Source organism: Sus scrofa, chromosome 7, assembly GCF_000003025.6.
Source record: "Sus scrofa isolate TJ Tabasco breed Duroc chromosome 7, Sscrofa11.1, whole genome shotgun sequence".
In the NCBI taxonomy this organism is placed as follows: Eukaryota; Metazoa; Chordata; class Mammalia; order Artiodactyla; family Suidae; genus Sus; species Sus scrofa.
The window spans coordinates 75,895,391-75,922,541 of record NC_010449.5 but is presented as its reverse complement, the minus strand read 5'-3'; the positions used below and the strand labels follow the sequence as shown (position 1 = coordinate 75,922,541).

Sequence of the window (27,151 nt, the reverse complement as noted above, 5' to 3'; positions counted from 1 at the left end):
GACGGGCTCATCCTGCCAAATTCCTCCAGCAGCTAGCCCAAAGCACGAGGAGGTACATGTCCTTACCTTGACAGCTTCCTCCTTTCCCCTCATCCCTCGGGCATCCTAGTCCTCCACTAGGACAGCTGAGTGGACCCCATCCCACCTCCCAGTACCGGCCGGGTGCTCTCCTAAGCAACCCCCTCCAATACTATCCCCACCCCCCCCATCCCCCGTGTCGCCACAGGCGTCTGCTCCTGATGCCAGAAGGCTTTGCTGACTGGGTCTTGGGGGTCCACCCTGCCTTCACCTCCCTTTACTCAGCTTGGTGCTCTCTCTCTGTCACCCACCCTGGCTGGTGACGCCATTCTTCTTCCCAGTTAGTTTGCAGGCTCTCAGCACAGTACACAGGCAAGCACTTAATAACACCTGTGACTTCACAGAAGCAATGAGAAAGTTTCTAGTTGCAAAAAAGAGGGAGTTGTTTGAATGCGCAGGCACTGGGGTCCGGGTAGCTCAGTTATGGAGCGCGAGGGCCTTCAGGAACGCCACCCTGGAAGGAACCTGGCATCAAAAAACTCCCTCTGGTGACTCTCAGAAGGTCACTGAATTAGCGACACCACCAACTTCATTTCCATTCAAAATTTTATTATATCAACAGAAAAAAAAAACCACCAAAAAAAGGCCCCCCACAACAAAATTCTAAAACCTAAACCAACTCAAAGACAGAAGATTATCATCCAACTAAACCCCCCCACAAAATTAAAAAATCCGAAAGAAATAGAAATGCCAGCTTCAAAAATATTTATCCCAAAAGTAAGGCATCCACTTTATAAAACAACAAAGCAAACAATACAAAACAACAACAAAAATGGTAACTGAAGGAAGAAAGGAGATTGGAGGAATGAGAAGAGGGAACAAGAGGATGGTCCCCTGATCCTCCAGGGACCAGCCCCAGTCCGCCTGGAGTCCACTCTGAAGGGACTGTGACTTGGACCAAACCTGCATCTCACTAACGCAGGCTCAGGCAAGCTGGGAGACATGAGAGGGCCAGGAGGACTCCCCAGTATTCCAGCACCCCCTTCCACCTGGAGCATATGAAGTTCCCAGGTTAGGGGTCAAATGGGAGCTGCAGCTGACAGCCTACACCACACCACAGCCACAGCAATGCAGGATCTGAGCCACGTCAGGGACCTACACTGCAGTTCTCGGCAATGCCAGATCCTTAACCCACTGAGGCAGGCCAGGGATCTAACCTGAAGCCTCATGGATATTAGTTGGGTCTGCCCCTGAGCCACACTGGGAACTCCTTCAGGTGTTCCAGTTTAAGCAGAGGGAAGCGGGGGGTGGGGGTGGGGGTGGGACGGCTGCTTTCGATAATAAAAGGATCTCAGTCCTCAGTACAACAGGTGTGGCGGGGAGGCTGCAAGGATGCAGGGCAAACACCGGTACCTTCTTTGGAGCACAGGGAAGGGCAACCACCACCTGCAGGAGAGGACAGCCACGAGCTCTTAGACAACAGAGTGGGCTTTTCCAAGGTCTTCCAAAGTGAGTACCTTCTGCCACACCACTTCTGCTCATCCTGCCCTGGAGACTGTCAGTGGTGGGAGCAGAAAGTAGGGAGGGGTTCTCTGAGTTGGGAGAGGAACTGTCCTTCAGAACACACTTTCTCCCTCAACAGTCTCAGGGTGACAGTTACCTCTGGGGAGGTGGGAAATGGCTCTCCCCTCCAGGGAAGTCTTTTCATACCAGGTCTGCTGGGAGGGTTAGAAATGAGGTGGTATTTTTAGGTTTGGTTCTTGGGTGGGAGGTAACTTAAGGCTGATTTGGTTTAGCTTTCAGGTATGAAGGGCTTGGGGAGCCTTCACACCCATCGGTCCTGGAGCCAAGGTCCAGAGAGGAGGCAAAGGGCAAGATGGGGGTGCTGGCTGTGCTGGCTGCCTGTGTTGGGGCATTGTTTGGGGGGCAGTGCTAACAGAGTGGTGGGCTATTTCTCTTGAGGGTGGGATGGAGGAAGAGTGAAGCTGCTTTGTATTAGGAGAGAAATGTCCAGTCCATTGAAAATAAGCTTTCTGGTTTCAGGAAGCTTTGGCACCTAGTTGGGGGGAGGATGCAGGGGCAGGGGCAGGGCTGGGTTTCTGCAATCCGAGCCTTTTTCGGTCTGTTCCACAGCCTAGCTGGGGTTAGGAGGAGGGGGCATTCTGCTTGTTGGTCCAGCTCAGTAGGGAGATGCTGCCCTGACAGGAACTTTGCTTTGCACAGGGGCCCAGGCTGGGGTAGGCAGATGGAGGGTGGAGAGGGTGGGGAAGAGGGCCCAGGGAAGCATCACATCTGACTTCTTGGGTCCCTGGTGAAGGGAGGGGGATTTAGGTCTCTCCAGCTGACCTTTAAAAATTTTCCTTCTTTTTTGGCTGCCCCCATGTCATATGGAGTTCTCAGGATCAGATCTGAGCTACAGCTGTGACCAGGTTGCAGTTGCAACAATGCCAGAACCTTAACCCGCTTTGCTGGGCTGGGGATGGAACCCGTACCCCTGCGATGCAGAGACACTGCTGATCCCATTGTGCTACAGCAGGAACTCCTCCAGCTGACTTTTAATGGTGCCAGGTTTGCTTGAGTCTGCCCCTCCCAAATGACTCTGTTGCTGCCACTTCTCTTTGGAGGAAGGCCTCCCTTGGGCTCAGGGTTGGGGAGGGAAGGCAATACTGCTCTCAGGTTCCCGAGAGGGTTTGACTGAGGGTGTGGGCCTGGGAGGGAGGGCTCTGCAGGGCACCCCTGGGGCGGGGGGAGGGGGAGAAGCTTTAGACTCAGGCCTCAGGTGGGGGGGGGCAGGAAGAGGCTGGCTCTTTGGATACAAATGTCAGTATCTTTGTTTATCACCACCCATGCCCAGGTCCTGCCCCTGCTTGGCAGAGGCAGAGGGATGTGTGTGTGTGTGTGTGTGTGTGTGTGTGTGTGTGTGTGTGTGTGTGTGTGTGTGTGTGTGTGTGTGTGTGTGTGTGTGTGTGTTTGGGGGCCCAGGCAGGGAAGGAGGGAAGAAAGGGGGGGAAGAAGGAGGAAGGAAGCAGCTGAGAGGGGATGGTGGTCCTCAGGACTCCACCCTGTCCTTGTCCTTGGAGGCAGCCGGCTGGTAGATGGGCTGCTGCTGCTGCTCCATGTTGTCAGGCATCACCCCCACCATCCCTGAGTCCTCCTCCACCTTGGGATACACGACCACACACATCTTCTGGCTCACCAGGGTCAACAACTCTGCAGGAGGAGGCCACACAGAAACCAGGTCAGTGCAGAGCGTCCCACCAGATCATGGGGCTTCCCAGCAATCCTGCCCCAGTAGAGCCCCCAGTGCCTTTGAGAGACTCCTCTCCAGGAGGCGGTCTGCTCACCTTCCTCCTCTGTCTTTGGACGGTCTGTTAGCCAGTCATTCCTTTTCATCAAGGCCCCATGCCCACTGATCACCAATTCTTTTTTTTTTTTTCCCGTCTTTTTAGAGCCAACTTGTGGCATATGGAAGTTCCCAGGGTAGGAGCTGAATCAGAGGTATAGACACTGGCCTAGGCCACAGACACAGCATCGCTGCATCTGAGCCCAGTATGCGACCTACACCACAGCTCACGGCAATGCTGGATCCTTAACCCACTGAGCAAGGCCAGGGATCAAACCTGAGTCCTCATGGATGCTAGTCAGATTTGTTTCTGCTGAGCTATGATGGTAACTCTCCCCCAACTTTTTTTTGTCTTTTTAGGACTTGACCACCAATTCTAGGGTCTCCACTGATCTCCACCCAGCCCACTGCAGCTCCTGCAGCGTGGCTACTTTTGCAGGCCTAAGGTCTGTATGGAATGGTCTCTGCCCCTCTCCTCAGAGGTCTTTGAGAGGTATCTGCCCTCTCCTGCCCCAGACTCCTTCTCCAGTGCTCTGTGGACCAGCCTCCTGATCCTGGTGGGAGTCTCTCCCTCCAGACTGCTGACCTACCCCATCCGGAACTTTCAACAACTCACCAATGAACTTATTGAAACACCTGGGCTTGTGTTGCCAGTAAACTCCCAGGAAATAGACGGGCACTCCTGTCAGCATGATAGCCAGGCCGGTGCCACACACCACGGGCTCCGACCACAGGCTGAAGACCAGCAGGAAGGCCCAGAACAGCAAGTAGATGATGGGGAACAGCAAGTTGACCTGTGGATCAGAGGAGCTGTTAGCTGCGTGGGCCCTGAGGCCCCCAGAATCAGGTACCCTCTCTCTTCTTCACCCACAGGGAAGCATTTTGAGGGCAAAGCTGGGCCTGCCTGCCCCTCCCCCACTTCTAGGCAGGGTCCTCCACGGGCACGTGGCAAATGACCCTCCCTCTCACTAGGGTCAGTCCCAATTTGTTTCAAGCAGTTTGAGAAGATAAATCTGCCAAATCCTGTGAAAACAGGAAAGCTACTGCCGTGTAAGACAGCCCGGGGCCTTAACTTTACTTCAAAAAGAAGCAAACTCTATGGGCTCCACCCTCACAGGCGGGAGGTCCCTGCAGAGTCTTCTCTGAGACCCTAGACTCAGCTGCCTTTCTCCTCCTTGTCCTCTCTTCTCAGAGGGTATGCATGTGGCAGGGAGATGGGGTTATTCTACTTTCTCTTCCCTCAAGGCTAAGAGTGGAAGGAAAGTGGCAGTGGAACACAGATTTGGTGAGCTTGCGCTTCCTCAGCTGGAAGAATCTTCTAGAAGCATCTAGTCTCCCTGTGCTTCCCGAATAGGATTGTTTAAATAGCTTAGGGATATACTCTGTTTTTTTAATTTGCAGGAGAACCCGCAGGCACTCCAGCACATGTTATTCTGAGCAACTTCCTCTGTTCCTATCACAAAGTTATTTCTTGCAGCAATCAGTAGGTCCACCAGACACCCGACGATGTGGAGGGCCATGGTAGTTTAAAAAGGGAGGATCATGGAGGGCTGAAGTAGCCTGGAAAGCTTCAAGGAAGAGAGGTCCTTGAGCATGGAAAATATTTCCCAATTTGGACAGGCAGATGGGAGAAGGAAATTCATTCTGGGATGAGACAGGGAGATGGTGTGAGTGATCCCAGCTACCAGGAGGGGCAAGGAAGAGATTGGTCCGATTAGAAGGTCCAGGAAAAATCAGCTGACTTTTAAAAGGCTTAGAGCTGTAGGAAACAATGAGGTGACATGATGCGGGTATCACTTCATCTAACCGATCCCTCCAGCTGCAGTTTGCTTTGGTCCTGTCCCCAGTGGAGAATGGAAACGGTTGCCCCATTTGGCAAGTGACCCTTGCTTCCCAAAGGGTCTCTCACCACTGTGGAGATGAGGAGCTGTCGTCAGCAGGGAGAACAAGGTAGTTTAAAAACCCGAACCAGTGGAGGAGGGAGGTTCTCGCACCTTGATGGGGCGGGGGATGTTAGGCTTCTTCCAGCGAAGAACTATCTGTCCGGCAATCGTGATGCCATAGAAGAGGTAGTTGATGAAGCCCACGTAGTTGATGAGCGTGTACATATCACTGGTGACAAGCATCAGCAGGGTGGAGATGCACTGGGGGGAGTGGGAGAAGCTCATCAGTGATCAGAAAGGCACTGGGAGATGTGGAGCAGCTGTTGACAGGTGGGGGCTGCTCCCCTGCCTCTAGGCAGACAATGCCATTTTACAACGAATCTGTCCAAATGGAGACCTTACAACCTCTCCTAGAAACCCAGGCCACTGCTAACACCTTTGTCACCAGGAAGTTCTTTCTTACTGCAGGGGTGATATCAAAACACTGAGCCAGAGTACAGCACGGGCACTAATCAATCAGAACAGAAACTGTCTATATATAAAAATATAAAAAATATAAATATACATAACATATATAAATAAATATTTTAAAAAATAGGTAGTTATATAGCATTTCCTAAGTGCCAGGCCCTACTTTTAGCATTTCTACAAATATTAACTCATTTAACCCAGGGAATTTTTTTTTTTTTTAGTGCCGCACCTGCAGCATATGGAGGTTCCCAGGGTAGGGGTCCAATCGGAGCTACAGCTGCCAGCCTACGCCACAGCCACAGCAGCGCAACATCTGAGCTGTGTCTGTGACCTATACCACAGCACCTGGCAACACTGGATCTTTAACCCAGTGAATAAGGCTAGGGTCCTCACAGATGCTAGTCAGATTTGTTAACCGCTGAGCCACGATGGGAACTCCCTTATTTATGTATTTAATTTTTTTTGAAAATTTCTTGATAAAGTTCATGTTCCAGCTTCAAAATCATCTCAGTGGCTCTCTTGGAACCATGTTCTTTTCCTCTGCTAATTTGTTAAGGCCAAAAGAAGGTTCTATTCTCCTGTAAAATCTGATGGTGAAATAATTGAGAAGATTGGATGAAAAAGCCAGATTCTTACTGTACTTGCCTTGCAGTCTTAGGATTGCTCCAATGGCTCGAGTTGAAAAAAAGTTTATGGCCTACTGCAAGTACTGAGTGCTCTCCAGCTGCCTTTAGCCACCAACCAATCAAGATGACCTTTTTCCTATATCTAGACATTCTGAAATTCTCCCTAATGAGTTCCTGCTGTGGCATAGTGGGTTAAGAACTTGACCACAGCGAAATGGGTAGCTGTGGAGGTGTAGGTTTGATCCCTGGCCCAGTGAAATGCGCTAAAGGATCTGGCTTTGCTGTAACTATGGCGCAGGTTGCAACTGCAGCTCGGGTTCAGTCCCTAGCCTGATACCAAGTGTGCCCATTTAAAAAAAAAAAGTATATATATATAAAAGTATATATACATATACATATACACACACACACACACACACACACACACACACTTTTTTTTTCTTTTGTCTTTTTAGGGCTGCACCTGCGGCATATGGAGGTTCCTGGGCTAGGGATCTAATCAGAGCTGTAGCTGCCAGTCACAGCCATAGCAATGTGGATCTGAGCTGCATCTGTGACCTACACCACAGCTCACTGCAACGCCGGATCCTGGACCCTCTGAGCGAGGCCAGGGATGGAACCCACAACCTCATGGTTCCTCGGATCTGTTTCCGCTGTGCCATGACGGGAACTCTCAAATTTTTTTTAATTGAAAATAAGTAAATAATAAATGAAATTCCCCCTAAGGTACAGTAAGTTGACTACTGAGAGCACCACTCTCCTGGACTAACTGCTTCTCTGGTGGACCAAAGGCATTTTCCATGTTTTATTCAGGATCCAGAAATAATCCCAAAGACTCACCAGGAACAAGTCTTTGCTCCTTCTCTTTTCTCCTTCTAAGCAATTCTCCTCCAGGGTCACTCTACCCCCATCCCAATTCTCCTTTTCTCCATTTCTGGTTTATCAGTCTTCTTTCTGTATGATTTTTCCTATTTGATGTACTCTGAACACTGAATCTGTTTCAGTGACGTTGCCCTTGTGGGGCTGATGGGGAGGGGTAGGAATATGCAATGACTGGCCAGGACCAGAGGCCCAAAGCTTCGACCTTATTGGTAACAGGTGCGGGGCACGGACCAAGCCCGTGAGGTTGTCGAATCTTGAGGTAGTTACCTCAGTCTGACCCAAAAGGATAAGAGAATGGAATGAGCCAGGCTGAGGAGCCTTAAGGTAGTTCAGGACTCAGGGTCTTTCCTTGCTATATCGCTTGAATAGCCCGTGTATATCATTTACTAGATTATCTGAGACCCAAAGAAACCTAGGAGCACAAGGGTGAGAGGGGTGTGTGTGGGAAGTGTGAACTCCCAGCTCAGAGCAGCACAAAGAGGGAGTGGTGTGTAGGGCTGGCAGGGGGAGGGGCCCTTACTGTGAAGAGCAGGGCTGGGATTGGGGTGCAGCGCTTCACATGGATCATGGCCAACACGCTGGGAAGGTGGCCCTCCCTGGCTCCAGCAAAGAACAGCCTGGCAGAGAGAAAAGCAGGTCAGCCTGGGATGGCCCACGGACCGCCCAAGGAAGCTCCCTCTCCAGCCCGGCTCCCTCATCCATGCCCACCTTCTGCCCACACAGGAACATTCCCCCCTTCCAGTCAGGCACCCGCCTTCTCATGCACACCTTCCAGCCCACTAGTCACAGGACCCCCATTCACAATGCAGATGCAGGCAAACCAGACGCAATCAGTGGATAAGTGGATGGATTCTGAGGCATGGAGACCCTGAGTGTGGTCTGGGTAGCTTCAGGTTACTGGTGGCTGTCACTCTATGGTCTCTCATAATGCCTTAGAGCACTGCAGGAGTAGCCTCTCTCCTTTGCCTGATGTCTTAATCCTTTAAAAAATGTGCCTTGTCACCCTCAAGGGATACAGGTTCTTTTAAATATGAGGACTAAATTGTACATGGAAAGCCTATCCTAGCTGGGAAATATTTGCCTCTACAGGGGTGGGAAACAGGTGATGGACCAAAAAGGGACACATGAAAACTTAAGGCATATAAATGTTCTGTATCTTAAATTGAGCGGTAGTTACATGGCTGCCCACAATCGCCCAAACTCCATCAGTCTGAATATTTACAATCTGTATATTTTATTGCATGTGAATTTTACCAGAAAATTTATAAACTTAAGCTACTTATTTTATTCCCAAAACACCATCCTAAAGAAATGAACAGAAAGTTAGTGAAAGATGTACATACAAGATATTCTGATGATAAAAAAAGACTAGAAATATTCTAAATGCCATAAAGTAGGAGATGATTACATAAATTATGGTATATCTATAAGATGGAATATCATGTAGTCATAATAATAATGTTTTGGGGGAGTTCCTGTTGTGGCTCAGCGGAAACGAATCTAGAATCCAGGAGGACACAGGTCCAATCCCTGGCCTTGCCCAGTGGGTTAAGGATCCAGCATCGCTGTGAGCTGTGGTATAAGTTGCAGATGTGGTTTGGATCTGGCATTGCTATGGCTGTGGTGTAGGCTGGCAACTGTAGCTCTGATTTGACCCCTAGCCTGGGAACGTCCATATACCACAAGTGCGGCCCTTAAAAAAAAAAAAATTGTTCTTGAAAAAATATATAATAATATTCATAACATTAAATGATAAAAGCAAGATAGAAAACTATGATTCCAGAGTTCCCACTGTGGTGCAGAGAAAATGAATCCGACTAGGAACCATGAGATTGTGGGTTCGATCCCTGGCTTCACTCAGTGGGTTAAGAATCTGGCATTGCTGTGAGCTGTGGTGTAGGTCACAGACGTGGCTCGGATCCTATGTTGCTGTGGTTGTGGCTTAGGCCGGCAGCTGCAGCTCCAATTAGACCCCTAGCCTGGGAACCTCCATATGCCACAGATGCAGCCCTCAAAAGACAAAAACAAAACAAAACAAAAAAAACCTATAATTCCATACAGTATGATTCCAATTAATTAATATATTATTTACAGGCATATAAAAACAAACACTAAAATACCAAGTGATTACCTCTGGATGGTAGAATTATGAGTAAATTAAATTTCCTTTTCTTTTTTCCTTTTTTTTTTTTTTTTTTTTTAGGGCTGAACCCATGGCATTTGGAAGTTCCTGGCTAGGAGTCAAATCCGAGCCTGTCTGTGACCTACACCACAGCTCACAGCAACACCAGATCCTTAACCCACTGAGCAAGACCAAGGACCAAAGCTGTATCCTCGTGGATACCAGTCGGGTTTATAACCCATTGAGCCACAATGGGAACTCCAAAATTTCCTTTCTTAGATTTTATAAATTAAAAACATTTAAATAGACAGGAAACATAACTAGAATAAAAATTATTTTAAGTTTAGAAAAAAATTTTAAAAAACTCCCCCCCGCCCCTTTTTTATGGCTACACCTGTGGCATATAGTTCCTGGGAGTTCCTGTTGTGGCTCAGCAGTAACAAACCTGACTAGTATCCATGAGGACGTGGGTTTGACCCGTGGCCTCGCTCAGTGGGTTGGGGACCTGGCATTGCAGTGACCTGTGGGGTAAGGCACAGATGAGGCTCCAATTCCATGCTGCTGTGGCTGTGGTATAGGCCAGCTCTGATTCAACCTCTAGCCTGGGAACTTCTATATGCCATGGGTGTGGCCCTAAAAAGGGGGGAAAAAAGTATTTAAAAAAGAAAAGAGAGTAGTTAAAACCGTTAGGAGTCATTTACATCTTAGTGGGTATTAGACTTTTGCTTTCTCTATGATTCTGTAGGAAAAGGAAAACCTAAGGGGTGAGAGGAAGGGGAAAGTGTGATGGGGACAAAGGCACAGAATCAGCAAGCTGGGTGGTCTGAAGAGAGCTGTCACTTTGTCTTTTGTGTTTGGGGAAGGGAGAGCTACTAGCAGAGGCTCCTCGGAAGTTTGGCCCCACCATGTGCACCAGTTTCATGCAGCCACAGGGCATTGCCCCTCTGCGGTGCAGCCTCATGAACCCAACGGAGCCCCAGGTGCTCTGTGGGCCCCACCATGCACATAACCAGGGTCCTGCGTTCACAACCCTCCTCCACATGCAGCCGGGACCAAGTGGAGTTGGCAGGTCCAACGGCATTTACAAGTCAAGTTCACAAGAGACAATCCTTGCCCAGCGGGCCGACAACGAGGAGACATGACATTAAGCATGACACACACCGACGCACACTCCTCTCCTCAAGGAGGGTCATCCCTTCCATACTCCCCAAAGACAAAACAGTGAGAGAGGAGAGGAGGAGGGAAGGAGGAGTAAGGAAGGAGGGAAGGAAAAGGGGAAGGACAGAACTCAAAAGATGCGTTGGAGAGACCTGCTAGGTGATCTGTGCCTCTGAATCCGAGGCTGAGCTCACCAGGGCCAGTGCCTCCTACATGCACGCACAGCTAGACCGCATGCATGCAGACCGCTGCTCGGCCTGCCCGAGGGACAAACCCCACTCTAAAGCGACTGTAGCCAGTCACTCTCCTCCAATAGATCCCAGGGAGCCTCATGGGTCACTGCTCTTCCACCGCTCGCCCTCGGCTGGGGCCTCCAGGTGGCCACTGCTCCTGTGTAACACGCACACGAGGTTGCCCTGGGTGAGTGTCGGAGAGCCCTGGGGTACAGAGGATGCCCACATTCCCTCTTTCCTGCCCTGGGTCCTGAAAACATGGCACTCCTTTGTCATTTCACGGGAACTCTTCCGTGATGTGATTGGTGGCTTTGGAAGCAGGTGAACTTGGGGGCTCACTGCTTTTGCTCTTTTGAGCAGGACTGTGCCCTGGAGGGGAGAGGGCTCTCTAAGAACCTTGGGAGGACTCCTTGAACCACAGCAATGGACATCATCCAGCAATTGGAGACGGCAAGAAGGACATCAAGAAAGGGGCCAGGCTTCTGTATGTGTGGAGGTGGGAGCTGGGGACTCGTGGGCCCGCTCATGCTTCTGGCTTCCCTTAGCGTTTGGGGGGTGGAGGACATGGCTTTGGACAAATGCTTTCCTACCATTCTTCCCCATCCATCTCACTTCAGACCCTCTACCCTAGTCTCATGAGTGGCCACACAAAGGCCTCCCCAACCACTTCTCTGTATAAGGGGGCAGAGCCTGCATCCTCAGGGCACTCAAAGATTAGCCCCTTCCACCTGCAGCCTGGGCCCAGAACTTTCATGGGAGGCCAGCCCAGAGGCCCCGGACATGGGTCCCTCCTGGTCCCTTTTAGAGTGGGGTTCCTTTCCAGCCAGCACAGCCTGCTTGCAGGTGAGTGGAAAGGGAGCACTGAGGCTGCAGCCTCAGATGCCATCCTGCTGCCAAGCACAACCAGGGGCCTCCTCAGCCCTCTGCTCCTCTGGACATGAGGTGGGATGGCACTTCTTGCCACAGCAGGTAAAGCCACGCATGTCACGCATAACCACACGAGCAGCACAGGATCTCTGCATCCACACTGACACACACACACACACATCCTGCTGTGAGCAAAAACCCTCTGCAAGGGCGCGACCCAGGTGCCCACAGACACCTGCTGACGGAGACAAGCCCCCCGCCACATACACAGAGCAGTATGCACAGCAGAGTGGCCCCTGGCATGGGAAGGGCTTGTACAACACTCACCGGGAGGAGGTGAAGAGGGACCCGTTTACTCCTCCGAATGTGGACAGGGCGACGGAAATGGGCATGATCCAGGCCATGACCCCTAGGAGCTTCTCTCCAAAAGTCTGGGAGAGAAAACAAAGGGGTGAGCAGAAAAGGAGAGGCTACAGCTTCCCATCTGCGAGACGCTGCTGGGAAGCCTCCCTCCCATCCCCACCTTTGCTGAGTTGCTCTGCTAAGGTCCTAAAAGGAGAGATGACAGCTTCCCAGCTAATCCTGCACCCCCACTTCCCTCACTGATGGCTACATCACAGCTGCAGCAATGCCAGATTTGAGCCGTGTCTGAGACCCACACCACAGCTCATGGCAATGCCAGATCCTTAACCCACTGAGCTAGGCCAGGGATCAAACCCACGTGTTCAGAGATGTTAGTTGGGTTTGTTACCACTGAGCTGCAATGGGATCTCCAAAATCTTAGCTCAATATTTAGAAGACCCTACCCTCAGGTTTCCTATCATTAAAATAGAGATAAATTCTAATTCATAGAAACAGAAGATATTGGGGGAAAAGCAGACAAGAATAAACCACTACCTAGGTTGAAAAAGAAATGGTGGTGAAGCTATAGACTAGACTTCATCTAGATCCTTCATAAAAGGATACAATGGAGTTCCCGTCGTGGCGCAGTGGGTGGTTAACGAATCCGACTAGGAACCATGAGGTTGCGGGTTCAATCCCTGGCCTCGCTCAGTGGGTTAAGGATCCGGCGTTGCCTTGAGCTGTAATGTAGGTCGTAGATGCAGCTTGGATCTCATGTTGCTGTGGCTGTGGTGTGGGCCAGTGGCTACAGCTCCTATTAGACCCCTAGCCTGGGAACCCCCATATGCTGTGGGTGTGGCCCTAGAAAAGACAAAAAAAAAAAAGGATATGAAATGTTGGAGGCCCAGCTTTTCCTGTATTCTGAGGCAAGTACATACTCGATTTATAGCACATTTGTATTTATGTAATTTATACCACATTATGGGGAGGGTTAGTAGTCATGTGAACAGGCTGCCACAGGACAGTGGAGGGCTTCTTTCTTTAGAGATGAGACATGTGATGACAGGGGTGGGGGTGAGGTGGACCCAGGTGCAGTCACACGAGGGAACTGCTCGGCTCACGGGTCTTTCCCGGATATCAAGGACTCTGATGCCTTGGACCTGCAAGATGTCTTTCCCTGAAGAGCACAACCCGCACAGACTCTTCCCTGAAGAGGGAAGGAGTCAGGTTGCCCAGGTGAGGATATGGAAGAAGAGAGAAATGGTGCATCTTGTGCAAGCCTGTCTTTCCGAGGAGTCGTCATCTCCCTTTTTTTTTTTTTTGTCTTTTTTTTTGTCATTTCTTGGGCTGATCCCACGGCATATGGAGGTTCCCAGGCTAGGGGTGGAATTGGAGCTGTAGCCAATGGCCTACACCAGAGACACAGCAATGAGGGATCCGAGCCGCGTCTGGGACCTACACCACAGCTCACGGCAACGTCGGATCCTTAACTCACTGAGCGAGGCCAGGGATTGAACCTGCAACCTCATGGTTCCTAGTCGGATTCCTTAGCCACTGAGCCATGACGGGAACTCCATGAGGAGTCGTCTCCTTTACACAGTCATCACACTTAGGGCTTAAGGTGCCCTAGATCAGAAGTCTGCAAACATTTTTCTTTGCTTTTTAGGGCTGCAGCCACGTCATATAGAAGTTTGCAGGCTAGGGGTTGAATCGGAGCTACTGCTGCTGGCCTATGCCACAGCCACAGCCACATCAGATCCAAGCCTCGTCTGCAACCTACACCACACCTCACAGCAATGCTGAATCCTTAACCCACTGAGCGAGGCCAGGGATTGAACCTACTTCCTCATGGATCCTAGTCGGGTTCATTAACCACTGAGCCACGAAGGGAACTCCAGCAAATATTTTTCTGTGAAGGGTCAGAGAGTAACGGTTTCGGCTTTGTAGGACATACAGTGGCTGTGGCAATGACTCAGTGCTGCTGTTCTAGCTACAGCCTGGTCATCTGAAGATGTTCCCTCTGCCCTGAGGAGGTGTGATGTCTTTCAGTTCCACAAACCCATGTATTGGGGGAAAAGAGGGTGTGGCTAAAACCAGCAAGTCAATGTTGCCATTCCTGGTTTGAAGGTATTGAAGTTTGATTTTTCTTTTTTTCCCTCTTTCCTTCTTTTAGTTGACAGAGTTGATTTACAATGTTTTAGGTGTATAGCACAGTGATTCAAGAATATATATATATATATATATATATATATATATAACATATATATATAGTTTTTTCCATTATAGGTATCCATTACAGGATATTGAATATAGTTCCCTGTGCTATACAGCAGTAGGTCCTTGTTGTTTATCTATTTTATATATAGTAGTGTGTATCTGTTAATCCCATACTCCTAATTTCTCCCTGAGTTTGATCTTTTTTTTTTTTTTGGCTGCACCCATATCATGTGGAAGTTCCCAGGCCAAGGATCGAACCCAAGCCACACTGGTGATCTGCACCACAACTGTGGCAATGCCTGGACCGCAACCCACTGTGCCACAAAGGGAACTTCCCCGAGTTTGATTTCTTACCACAGCGACTGCATTTGATGCCAGCAGCTCCTGGGGGGACATTGCAGTGACATAAGCGACATTGGCAAAAACATACACAAATGTGACCAGTGGGATGGAGATGAAGATGGCTCTGGGAAGGTTCCTGTAGAGGGAGAGGAGGTGAGATCGGGAAGGCCTGGCACCTGGGACCACCTGCCTCGTCACAGGGTCCAGGAGTGCCTTCTGTCTTTCTGCCTGAAGCTGACCTCACAGGCTTCTATGATGCTCTCTCTCCCTGGGGGGTGGATTTGTTCTCCATATGGACAGGATAATTGATAGGAAATTCAATTCCCAGCTTAGGCTGGGATTATGCTCCATACCTGGTGATCTCCTTCTGACCAGAATCTTTACAATGCACCCCTGGAACCCCCCCAACCCCCACCAACCCACCTCAAGACACAAAGACCCGCCTGTCAAGAGACAGGTGAGATGTTTGGAATCTCTCATGGAACATTTCATTCTCTAAGCCAGTGGTGTCATCTCAGCACCGTTTGTAGCTTTTAACCTGCTCTAGGATAGTCTCTGGTTCATTTTTATCCTCACAAGGTGGATGGCAAATGGTCTAAGTTCCTAGGAAATGAACTGTTTCTTCATGGTCAGGAGGGGGCTGAGGAGAGAAGCAGGCACTGGACACCTGGCTCCCTCTTTCCAGTGGCAGGTGCCATAGGTTTTGAAAGGAGAGGGGTGGGGCTGGGCTGCTGCAACTCACTTGTAGGGATCCACAAGTTCCTCAGTCACATAATTGAGGAAGTTCCAGCCTCCGTAGGCAAAGGAGCCCTGAAGGAAAGCCAGTGCGATGAGGCCAATGTCAGGTTCCTGGAAATTCTCAAATGCATTCTTTGGCTCCAGCCAGAAGTACTGTCCTGTGGACAGAGGGGCAGGAGGCTGCTCAGAGAGATATGTCAGAGGCCCAGTAGCCCCTGGTCCCCCATTTCCAGTGAACCCCACATATTGGAGACGTGGGGCCAAAAGACACAGAGAAATATAGGTACAGGACCCCTCAGGACATAGGAATGATGAGTCCAAATGGGGCCTATATGAGGGGTACATTGCTACCTGAAAGTGGGTCTTTAGTAAGTACTTGCTGCACCCCCAGCATATGGAGGTTCCCAGGCTAGGGGTCCAATCGGAGCTGTAGCCACCGGCCTACGCCAGAGCCACAGCAACTTGGGATCCAAGCCACGTCTACAACTGACAACACAGCAACGCCAGATCCTTAACCCACTGAGTGAGGCCAGGGATCGAACCTGCAACCTCATGGTTCCTAGTCGGATTCGTTAACCACTGAGCCAAGACAGGAACTCCATAGTGAATACTTTTTGATATTAATTAACATCTCAAGCAGGTTGGCTCCATATGAACCCTCCCAAGTCCAAATGGGGGCTCAGGTTCAAAGCATATTTCTGAATGTTCCTTTTTTTTTTTTTTTTTGTCTTTTTTGGCCACCCTGAAACATGTGGAGTTCCCAGGCCATAGATCAGATTCAAGCTACAGTTGTGACCTACACTGGAGCAGCACTGGCTCCTTTAACCCAGTGTGCTGAGCCAAGGATCGAACATGCATCCTAGTGCTGGAGAGATGCCACCGATCCCACTGTACTACAGCAGGAACTCCTTTTTTTTTTTCTTTTAAATTATAGTGGACTTACAATGTTGTGCCAATTTCTGTTATACAGCAAAGTGACCCAGTCAGGTCAGAATGGCCATCATTAGTAAGTTTACAAATAACAAATGCTGGAGAGGGTGTGGATAAAAGGGAACCCTTCTGCACTGTTGGTGGGAATGTAAACTGGTGCAACCACTATGGAAAACAGTATGGAGGCACCCTAGAAAACTAAACAGAGAAGTACCATATGATGAAGGAATCCCACTCTTGGGCATGTATCTGGACAAAACTTTCATCAAAAAAGATACATGCACCCGTATGTTCATTGCAGTACTATTCACAACAGCCAAGACCTGGAAACAAACATCCATCGACAGATGAATGAAAGTTCCTTCTTTTTTTTTTTTGTCTTTTTGTCTTTTTAGGACCATACCCGCATATGGAAGTTTCCAGGCTAGGGGTCTAATCCGAGCTACAGCTGCTGGCCTACACCAGAGACACAGCAACACCAGATCTGAACCGTGTCTGCGACCTACACCACAGCTCACAGCAACGCCTAGATATTTAACCCACTGAGCAAGGCCAGGGATCGAACATGCAGCCTAATGGATCCTATTCAGTTTCGTTACCACTGAGCCACGACAGGAAGTCCAAAAATTCCTTTTTTATTTTGTTTTTGTCTAATTTTTAGGACTGCACCTGCAGCATACGGAAGTTCCCAGACTAGGGGTTGTATTGGAGCTATAGCTGCCGGCCTATGCCACAGCCACAGCCATGCCGGATCCAAGCCGCCTCTGCGACCTACACCACAGCTCAAGGTAATTGAGCCTGAGTCCTCATGGATACTGGCTGGATTCATTACTGCTGAGCCACAATGGGAACTCGGAAAGTTCCTTTTTTAAAAAGCAGAAGGAAAGGCCAGGGGAGGTCCCTGGACAGGGCAAGGTAAATCGGAGCTAGCTTGCTAGGGTTCAGAGATGCAGGGCTGGAGTTACCAGCAGTCTCCTGACCACCTTCCCTCATATCTAAGTTTGCACATTTTCATGAAGAAGGCATCAAGAACCACAAACACTCAAACATAAGCTTCCATGATATTATTAGCTCAAGCTTGTTCTGCTTTCTTTGTCAATATCCTTCTGTCTCTTCCTAAGGCATGCGTTCAGTCTCCCTTTTCATGGAATAGATCTTCTGAAGACAAGGATCCTTCAGTGAAGAGCTTTTCAATTGCTTCCCCAGCCCTCAGCACAGTATCCTGCACACAGTGGGCCCTCAAGAAAGGCTGCTAAGGGAGTTCCCGTTGTGCCTCTGCGGGTTATGAACCTGACTAGTATCCATGATGACTTGGGTTCAATCACTGGCCCCGCTCAGTGGGTTAAGGATCTGACGTTGCTGTGGCATAGATCGCAGACATGGCTCAGATCCCGAGTTGCTGTGGCTGTGGCTGGTAACTGTAGCTCCGATTCAATCCCTAACCTGAGAACTTCCATATGCCGCAGGTGCAGCCCTAAAAAGCAAAAAAAAAAAAAGCTGCTAAGATCACAGTGAGACACTGAGTAACTGATCACACTTTACATCTCCACATCTCCATCTATAATTGAGCATTTGGACAGGAAATAACGAGAGGAGAGTGATGAGGAGAAAGCAATGGGACCAGCTTAGGAGGAACTCACTATCTCTGAAAACATAGCCCAGTGATTTCTTTACATCTAAATTCCTAAAAACAATATAACCTGCTAAAAAATTTAATCCAATGGATGAAAATAATTAGGCACATTATATAACAAACCTTAATTATGTTTTCTGGAGTCAAAATCCAGGCACCCCACACTGCCCCCAGGGTTTGTGGGCGGGTGGGAGGTCTTCCCTGTTTGTCATCTGACTTTCTTCAGGAGGCAATGACACTGGGCAGAGTCTAGTGCTGCCACGGGTCCCATGGAAACCAAATACAGGCTGCGGCTTGGAAAGGACCAAATCCAATGGGGAATGTTGGCAGGGGCCCCAGGAATGGAGAGCTCTCTCTTGTAGAGATTATGAGTAATTTGGAAATGTATAAAAAAAATCTCCTCTGTCTCCCATTTTAAGGTCTGGACAAAATACAATATAAGACACAAAGAGCTTTCCCGGAGCTGGGACGAAAGGGCAACAGGACTCCAGAGGTCTGAACTCTTCATCACCTGCACTGGCGCCATAAGGTCAGCCTGGGAGGACCGCATTTGGCACATGGGACGGGAGCGTGCCTGACTCCCAGCCACCCTGGGGAAAATGGTCTCTCGTCTCCTTCGTCAAGCAAGGGAAGAAGAGAAGTCACTTAAGGAAAGAACTGGAAGTCTCAGAATGTGCATGCATCCAGAGACAGTGGAGGGGGTGGGCATACACAAGGGGAGGCAAGGTCTGAGGACACTCACCTTTGCAGATCTGTACAACTCCCATGATGATGATCAGGCCCAGGGCCAGGAGCTTGCCAGCTGTGAAAACGTCTTGAACTCGGGTGGCCCACCGCACACTCGAACAGTTGACCCATGTGAGGAGCACTGAAAACGACAGACCCCAAACATACCCTCAGGGCCATAAGGAGGCTGTAGGAGTCCCTTGGCACAGAAGTGGAAACGCTCCTTGCCCCCGATGGTTTGACTGCAACAGGTGAACCAAATATGTCACAAGCTCAGCCCCAGTGTCCAGAAACCTTGCCCAGGTTAATAGGTTGGGTTACCAATGGGGATGATGTGCCACACATGAGAGCTTCATCAGAACGTGCCCTGCCCAAGGCTGTAAGCCAGAAGTGGGCATGAAAATGTGGGCAGTGGCTTTGGGGGGGGAAATCAGCCTCTCATCAGGGCATGAGCATAGGCTCTGTTTTCAAGATATCATTCGTTCAAGAGGAGCCCTGAACAGCTGGTGGCATCCTGTAGGTCATCTTTTTAAACCTGATTTTGGGGAAATGAAGTTTAGGAGAATTCTTTGTTAACTGCATTTTCCAAGGCATAATCGACATATAGTAAAATTCATTCTAAGTGTACGGGGGATGAGATTTGACAAATGTCTTCAGTTGTGTAACTACCATGCCCTCTATTTAGAACACCCCAAAAGTTCTCTTATATGTTGTGCTCCTTTGAGGCCAGTCCCTTTCCTCAACCTCTGGAAACGACCAATTTGATTTCTGTCCTGATAGTTTTGCCTTTTCCAGAATGTCACATGATGGTATCATACAATAGGTACCTTTTTGTGTCTGGCTTATTTCACTTAACACGGTACTTTTGAGATCCATTCATGCTGCTGTATATATGTATTTTTCATTTTTTAAAGTTTTATTAAAGTATAGTTGATTTATATTATTGTAATAATATATTGCTGTCTATATTAATAGATCTTTTTTATTGTCAAGTAGTACCTCATTATATGAATGTATCAGTTTTCTATTCACCGGCAGATAAGACACTTGGGAGGCTCCCAGTTTGGGGCTATTATAAATAAAGCCATTATATAAACACTTGCACAAGTGAATTGATAGAGGTCATTGAGTTTTCTTTTCTTTCTTCCTCTCTCTTTTTTTTGTCTTTGGTCTTTTTACGGCTGTATCCACGGCATATGGAGGTTCCCAAGCTAGGGGTCTAATCGGAGCTGTAGCTCCGATTTTCATTTCTTTTGAGTAAATACCCAGGAATGGGATTCTGAGTCATACGGTGAATATATATTATATTTAACTTCATAGCAAACTGCCAATCTGTTTTCCAAAATGGTCGTGTCATTTTGCAGTCCCACCGGCAATGTGCATTCCCATCCCTCTGCATTCCTTGTCAGCATTTAGTATTACCAGCTTCAAAAGTCTGACTGTTCTAGGAGTTCCCACTGTGGCACAATGAGATTGGCAGTGTCTGCAGTGCCAGGATGTAAGTTCAATCCCGGCCCAGCACAGCTCTGACTGGACCCCTAGCCTGGGAACCTCTGTATGCCTCAGGTGAAGACATGAAAAAAATAAAAAAACCCCCAAAAGTCCGACTATTCTAAAGGGTGTGTAGTGGTACTTCACTGAGGTTCTGATTTGCATTTCCTGAGAGACTAATGATGCTAAGCATGTTCCATGTGTTTATTTGCTACCATCCCTCTATCTTTAGTGGCGGGTAGGGCGAGGAGTCACAGGGTTCCCACAGAGAGGTCAACAAGGAGTTCCCATCGTGGCTCAGAGGTAATGAGCCCAACTAATATCCATGAGAATGTGGGTTCTATCCCTGGCCTCGGTCAGTGGGTTAAGGATCCAGCATTGCTGCGGCTGCGGTGTAGGCCGGCAGCTGCAGCTCTGATTTGACCCTTAGCCTGAGAACCTCCATATGCTGCATATGCAGCCCTAAGAAGGAGAAAAAAGAGAGAGATGCCAACAAAATGGAAGTTCCAAAGACAGGCAGAGAGCTCAGAGGCTGAACGCTTGGAGAGTTTTACCACCACACTCCCTAAGCAACCCCCAGGGGCCCAGGGGACAGGACCCCATTTCCTGGTAGTCATGAAGTCCTTGAGAATAAGGGATAAAGTTAAAATCCTCTCGTTTCCTCTTCCCCTGCAACAGTGACTAGAATGCCCCCCAGTTTTCCAAGGCTGCAAGCCACATGCATACAAGCACAAGACTCTCTTTCCTCAAGCCTCTAATAAGGCCTCTGACTTCACCTGAACGGCAGATCAAGTTATATCAATACTTTATTCTTAAACTGTTCTTTTACTTTCCAAGTATTTTCCAACTGTTCTTGATTCTTAGAACATTTCCACAGGATAGGGACCTGACATTGTTATCCATCTGTAACCTTCCTATGCCATCTCTAGCTGGCAAGCTCCTTCTCATCTTTCAAGATCTAGCTCAAATGTCGCCTGTTCTGTGAGTCTTTATTATTTATTCTTGATGAGGCATCTGCCCGGGAAGATATATCAGCTGTGTCTTGTAGACAAGGAATGAAATTTCTCCCTCCTCTATGCCCAGACCACTGTTAATATCTAAGACTGACACTTATTTCTTTGTATTAAAATTATCTGTTTGGAGTTCCCATTGTGGTACTGTGGAAACAAATCCGAGTAGGAACCATGAGGTTGTGGGTTCGATCTCTGGCCTAGCTCAGTGGGTGGGTTAAGGATCTGGTGTTGCCGCGAGCTGTGGTGTAGGTCACAGACACAGCATGGATCCTGCTTTCCTGTGGCTATGGTGTAGGCCAAGAGCTCTGATTTGACCTCTAGCCTAGGAACCTCTATATGCCGTGAGTACAGTGCTAAAAAGCAAAAATAATAAGCCAATAAATAAAATAAAATACTGTTTCATTTTCTCTGTCTTCTGGTAGACTAGGAAGGCAGTTGTGACTTTTCCCTGTTTCTAACCCTAGGGTATATATAGCACTGGTGCCTGCAAATAGTAGGTGCTCAATAAACATTTAACACTCAATAAAGAAAATGCCACAGTTCATTAGTCCTCCAAGTTCAACTCAGTCCACACATCCTACGACACATGCCAACGTTCCCTGCTCCCCAGGAACCTCCTCAGTGGGTTTCACAGAAAGAGCAGCAGAAAACACAACTTCAAGGGTGGTTATGCTGCCCTGGACTCATGACTCCTGGTGGAGGAGTTTTTTTAATCCAAGACGGTGTCATATAAGGAGAACCAAAACATGTGGTCAGAGGGAGGATTTTAAATGCCCGAACTGGGAGAACATTTTGTAATTGTTCCAGAAGGACTGAGCTGTCCTAGTAAATACACTGCTTGGTTTATCTTACTCAATTCAATAAGGATTTCAGGATCACATGCCTGCCTACAATTCAACCTAAGTCACTCCCAGCAACTGGGCCTATAATCTCAACTTCTCCCAGGGCCCCGAAGCATTAGGGACAAGGTTGGGCCCCTGGGACCCAGGAGTTCAAGCAGATACAAACAGTAATGACTAAAGGATAAAGGAAGATTAGGAAACAACACCTTTGTGGCTTGAGGACAGGTAAGGATTACAGAATAAGGAGCCAGAACGAGCGTGACCTCATCACGTGGAGAAGCAAGTCCTTGTACCAAGGGGAGGAGAGGGCAGGGCGGGGAGGAGGAATGCGGTCACCTCCCCACCTCCTGGATAGAAAACACAAAGGGACCTTATCAGGGCAGCCAGAGAGACTTCCTCAGAGTGCTCCTTGGGGAATTGGAGATGTTTGAAGGAAGGGACAATTTTAGCCCTTGATTAAACCTTTAGCCTTTTCAGGAATCTTCCAGACATAAAATGGGGTGGGAGAAACAGGCAGCCAGTAACACTAATCTCCTTGGAACAATGGCTGCAGGCCCTGTGTGACCCTTCGCCCTGCAGTTGGGTGATCACAGCAGTGACGGAGGGGGAAAGAGAGTACTTCCAGTCTCCTGGAACCACAGGCTAGCGTTCCTCACAGCAGGCTGAAACCCGAGCCTCCATCCGGAGAGGAAAGGTCAGTGAGTGAAGGCAACACTTGCCAAGCCCCTGCCCTGCGACATCCTGCCTCTGCCCGTCTGACCTCAGCGCCTCTTTCTCTTGCTGATGGCTACGTCCCCTCTCTCTTCCCAGCCAGATCTTGAATTCTACATGCTTAAGACACAGTGACCTCAGGGAAGCCACATATAGAGGGGGTCCAGTGGTCACTACAGCCTTGAGCTGTGAGGATCTTCATGCATCCATCCATCCAACCATCCAACCACCATCCACAAAGAGCCTGTAAGTTCTACATACTCTGGTGGAGGTAGTTATACATAAGACACAAGTCCCTTCCTGTCCTCAGGAAGTTGACATTGTAAGAGGGTAGATGGGTGAGCGAAAGATGATCACAAAGCAATATGATTTTTGTTTGTTTGTTTTGCTTTTTAGTGTGGGCACTATGGAGGTGCCCAGGATAGAGGTCGAATCAGAGCTATAGCTACCGGACTACAGCAGAGCCACAGCAAGGCCAGATCCAAGCCGGGTCTGCAACCTACACCACAGCTCACGGCAATGCTGGATCCTTAAACCACTGAGTGAGGCCAGGGATGGAATCCGTAACCTCATGGTTCCTAGTCAGATTCGTTTCCACTGTGTCACAAGGGGAACTCCACAAAGCAGTATGTTGATGGCAGAGTTCTTCAAAGAGGCTGGCAGGCATCCATGAAGAGTTCCTAGCTCAGGCCAGGAAATCAGAGATGCTTCTTATAGGTGGGGAAGACCCTTAGCAATGGAGAGAATTTTATAATTTGAGATTGGCTGGACCAAATAAAAGAGAAGACAGGAGTTCCCATTGTGGCTCAGTGGTTAAGAATCTGACTAGTGTCCATGAGGATGCGGGATCAATCTCTGGCCTTGCTCTGTGGGTTAAGTATCTGGTGTGGCCACAAGCTGCGGCACAGGTCAAGAATATAGCCTGGATCTCATGTTGCTGTAGTTTGTGGTGTAGGCCACAGCTACAGTTCCGATTCAACCCCTAGCCTGGGAACTTCCATATGCTGCAGGCGTGGCCCTAAATAAAAATAAATAAGTAAACCAGAAGGCATAAGACTCTGGTTCTTGACCATTGTAATCTTGCTGTGGTGGTGGGTTCTGCTTCTCCAGAGGGAATCCCAGGCTTCTCTGTATTTCTTGGGCATTTCCTCCTCTCTTTTTTTCTTTCTGTTTCCTGGCTTAAAAAGGGTGTGGGAGTTTCCATTGTGGCGCAGTGGAAACAAATCCGACTAGGAACCATGAGGTTGTGGGGTTTGATCCCTGGCCTCGCTCAGTGGGTTAAGCATCCAGCGTTGCCGTCACCTGTGATGTAGGTCACAGATGTAGCTCAGATCTGGAGTTGCTGTGGCTCTGGTGTAGGCCAGCAGCAATAGCTCCGATTGGACCCCCAACCTGGGAATCTCCATATGCCACGAGTGCGACCCTAAAAAACAAAAGACAGAAAAAAAAAAAAAAAGGGGGTGTGTGTGTGTGTGAAAAAGCTATCAGGAAGATGAGACTTCAAGAAGATGCTGAGGCAGAGGTTGGTTATTTAATCTGCCCAGTTTGAAAAGCTTAATGTCAAGGCAACAGAAAGGAATACAAAAAAATGAGGCAGGCAGGAGGAGAGGACTCAAAATCCAGTAATCTTGTACCCTGCCCAGAGCCCAGGGCCCAGCAACTGCCAAGTAGGAGAGGCAGGTTCAATGCTTTCTGTCCATGCAACAGCTCCAGAACTGGCAGAGATGCAGAGTACTTGTCAGACCCAAAACAGTGCACAACCTGTTGCTGACCTGGAGCCTGTCCGCTGTAGACAAGTGAGTAAGCTCCTGCTCCCTAAGAGAAGGTGCCCCCAGCCCCAGGCCAGCCCTGATCCTCAGACTCTAATCCCCGGGGAGTCACAGAAGCCTCTGCTTCACTACCCCCACCCTCGACAATGACATCAGAACTCATGGGGTCTATGACAGGCAGAATAATCAACAGCCCAGAGATGTCAACATCCTAATCATGTGAATGCTGCCTTACAAAAAGAATTTGATGGAGGTGATTAAAGACCTTCAGGTGGGGAGATTAGCCTGGATTATCTGAGTGGGCCCAATATCATCACCAGAATCAACAGGGAGGCAGAAAGGTCAGAGATAGAAAAGGAGGTGTAATGATGGAACACAGAGGCCAGAGAGAGAAAAGGAGAGAGATCCGAGTGCTCCCTTGGGAGCCCCTATTATACAATTGGTCCGATATAGAGAAGATTAGCATGGCCCCTGCGCAAGGATGACATGCCATTTATAAATTTATTTTATATACAGTAGTGTGTATCTGCTAATCACAAACTCCTAATTTATCCCTTCCCCCCTTACCCCTCTGGTAACCATAAATTTGTTTTCTGTAAAAATATAGAATGTTTCTGTTGTGGTTCAGTGGTAAGGAACCCAACTAGTTTCCATAGGCACACAGGTTTGATCCTTGGCCCTGCTCAGTGGGTTAAGGACCCGGTGTTGCCGAGAGCTGTGGTGTAGGGAGAAGGCTGGTAACTGCAGCTCAAATTCAACCCCTAGCCTGGGAACCTCCATATGCTGTGTGTACGCCCCCTCCCTCAAAAAAAGGATACAGATAGATAGACAAAAATATATATAAAAGACATCTAAAAAGAGAAACATGTGGGAGTTCCCATCTTGGCTCAGTGGTTAACGAATCCGACTAGGAACCTTGAGGTTACGGGTTTGATCCCTGACCTTGCTCAGTGGGTTAAGGATCTGGCGTTGTTGTGAGCTGTGGTGTGGGTCGCAGACACAGCTCGGATCCCGGGTTGCTGTGGCTCCTGTGTAGGCCAGTGGCTACAGCTCCAATTAGACCCCTAGGCTGGGAATCACCATGTGCTGCAGGTGCGGCCATAGGAAAGACAAAAAGACAAAAAAAAAAAGAGAGAGAGAGAGAGACAAGTGAATATGCTGCCTTTTTTTTTTTTTTTTTTCCCCTCCTAATGGCCATGCCTGTAGCAAATGGACATTCTAGGCCCAGGGATTGAATTAACACACTGCACTGGGCTGGGGATAGAACCTGCACCTCCAAAGCAACCCGAGCCACTGCAGTCGGATTCTTAACCCACTGCGCCACAGCAGGAACTCTTTTGAAGATGAAAAAGGGGCCATGAGCCAGAGAATAGAGAGGGACTCTAGAAGCTGGTAAAGGAAAGAAAACAAATTACCACAAATTTAGTGGCTTAAAACTACACAAATTTGGAGTTCCTGTTGTGGCTCAGCGGGTTAAGGACCCGACTAGGATCCATGAGGATGCGGGTTCAATCCCTCGTCTTGCTCAGTGGATTCTTCAGCATTGCTGTGGCTGTGGTGTAGGTTGCAGATGCGGCTCAGTTCTGGCATTGTTGATGCTGTGGTGTAGGCCGACAGCTGCACCTCTGATTAGACCCCTAGCCCAGGAACTTCCATATGCCACATGTTCGGCCTAAAAAAAAAAACTATACAAATTTATTACCTTAGGAGTTCCCATCATGGTGCACCACAACAGGAACTCCAAATTTGTGTAGTTTTAAGCTACTAAAGTTGTGGTAATTTGTTACAGCATCAGTAGGAAATGAATACAGGGCCAGATACTGCACAGAAAGACCAGAAAGCAGTGGGCATACCCTTCATGAGGAAAGCTTTTCTAGAGCAACTAAGCAGCACACACCAGGACCCCAAAGGAGTGCCTGTCACAGGCCTTGCAGGACACTAAGTGGAAGAAGGGAGCAGGGGCGCTCTAGGAGCGGCAGTGAAAGTGAGGTCACCAGTGTGCTGACCTGGTTGGCCAGTTTCCACATCACATGCACCACATGACAGTATCCCAACTCTTCTCCACCCCGGATCCTACAGCTACAGTATCACTGCCTCCTCTTCCTCCCCTGGGTAACTCAATACAGCAGTAAACACGCTCGCCCTAGGGTAACTCTAGCTGAGCTTTTCCTCTCAGAAAAGTTCAGGGGAGTTCCCGTCATGGCGCAGTGGTTAACGAATCCGACTAGGAACCATGAGGTTGCGGGTTCGGTCCCTGCCCTTGTTCAGTGGGTTAACGATCCGGCGTTGCCGCGAGCTGTGGTGTAGGTTGCAGACGCGGCTCGGATCCAGAGTTGCTGTGGCTCTGGCGTAGGCCGGTGGCTATGGCTCCGATTGGACCCCTAGCCTGGGAACCTCCATATGCTGCTGGTGCAGGCCAAAGAAATAGCAAAAAAAAAAGACAAAAAAAAAAGAAAGAAAGAAAATTTCAGGACTCCCCATATTCCTCCTTCATCTAATCCCCGGGTTCTCCACCAGTCTCCTCTACAGCACATACAACTGCAGGCCCACACACGAAACCCACATGCTTGTACAGGCCCAAGATTTACAAGCTCTTGCAAGGCAGGTGGAGTGGGGGATGTTCACCGGTCTGAGTCCTTTGTTCTCTGACCCCAGAGTTTTGTTGGTCTCCTAACTTCAGTGTTCAGAGACTACAATCGAAGGCCACAGGAGAAGTCACAATGGAAAGCCAAGAGATAAACACACTCTGGAGTCCGGAGTCTGAATTCATTCCTCCCTGAGGAGGGGTAAAGAA

The 27,151-nt window shown here is 48.8% G+C and overlaps 1 protein-coding gene across 3 annotated transcripts in view; it reads right to left on the bottom strand.

Annotated features, from left to right (window-relative positions):
* Window positions 611-27,151, bottom strand: part of SLC7A8 (solute carrier family 7 member 8) — a 67,232-nt gene continuing 40,691 nt past the window's right edge. For all 3 annotated transcript variants that reach the window (XM_021099239.1, XM_021099240.1, XM_003128550.6), the window contains 8 exons: window positions 18,548-18,673; window positions 15,247-15,400; window positions 14,517-14,640; window positions 11,931-12,034; window positions 7,744-7,840; window positions 5,356-5,505; window positions 3,978-4,155; window positions 611-3,228 (listed from right to left, as the gene is read on the bottom strand). In XM_021099239.1, coding sequence (XP_020954898.1) covers window positions 3,068-3,228; window positions 3,978-4,155; window positions 5,356-5,505; window positions 7,744-7,840; window positions 11,931-12,034; window positions 14,517-14,640; window positions 15,247-15,400; window positions 18,548-18,673 — 1,094 coding nt within the window. In that variant the 3' untranslated portion in view covers window positions 611-3,067. The remainder of the gene's footprint in view (window positions 3,229-3,977; window positions 4,156-5,355; window positions 5,506-7,743; window positions 7,841-11,930; window positions 12,035-14,516; window positions 14,641-15,246; window positions 15,401-18,547; window positions 18,674-27,151) is intronic.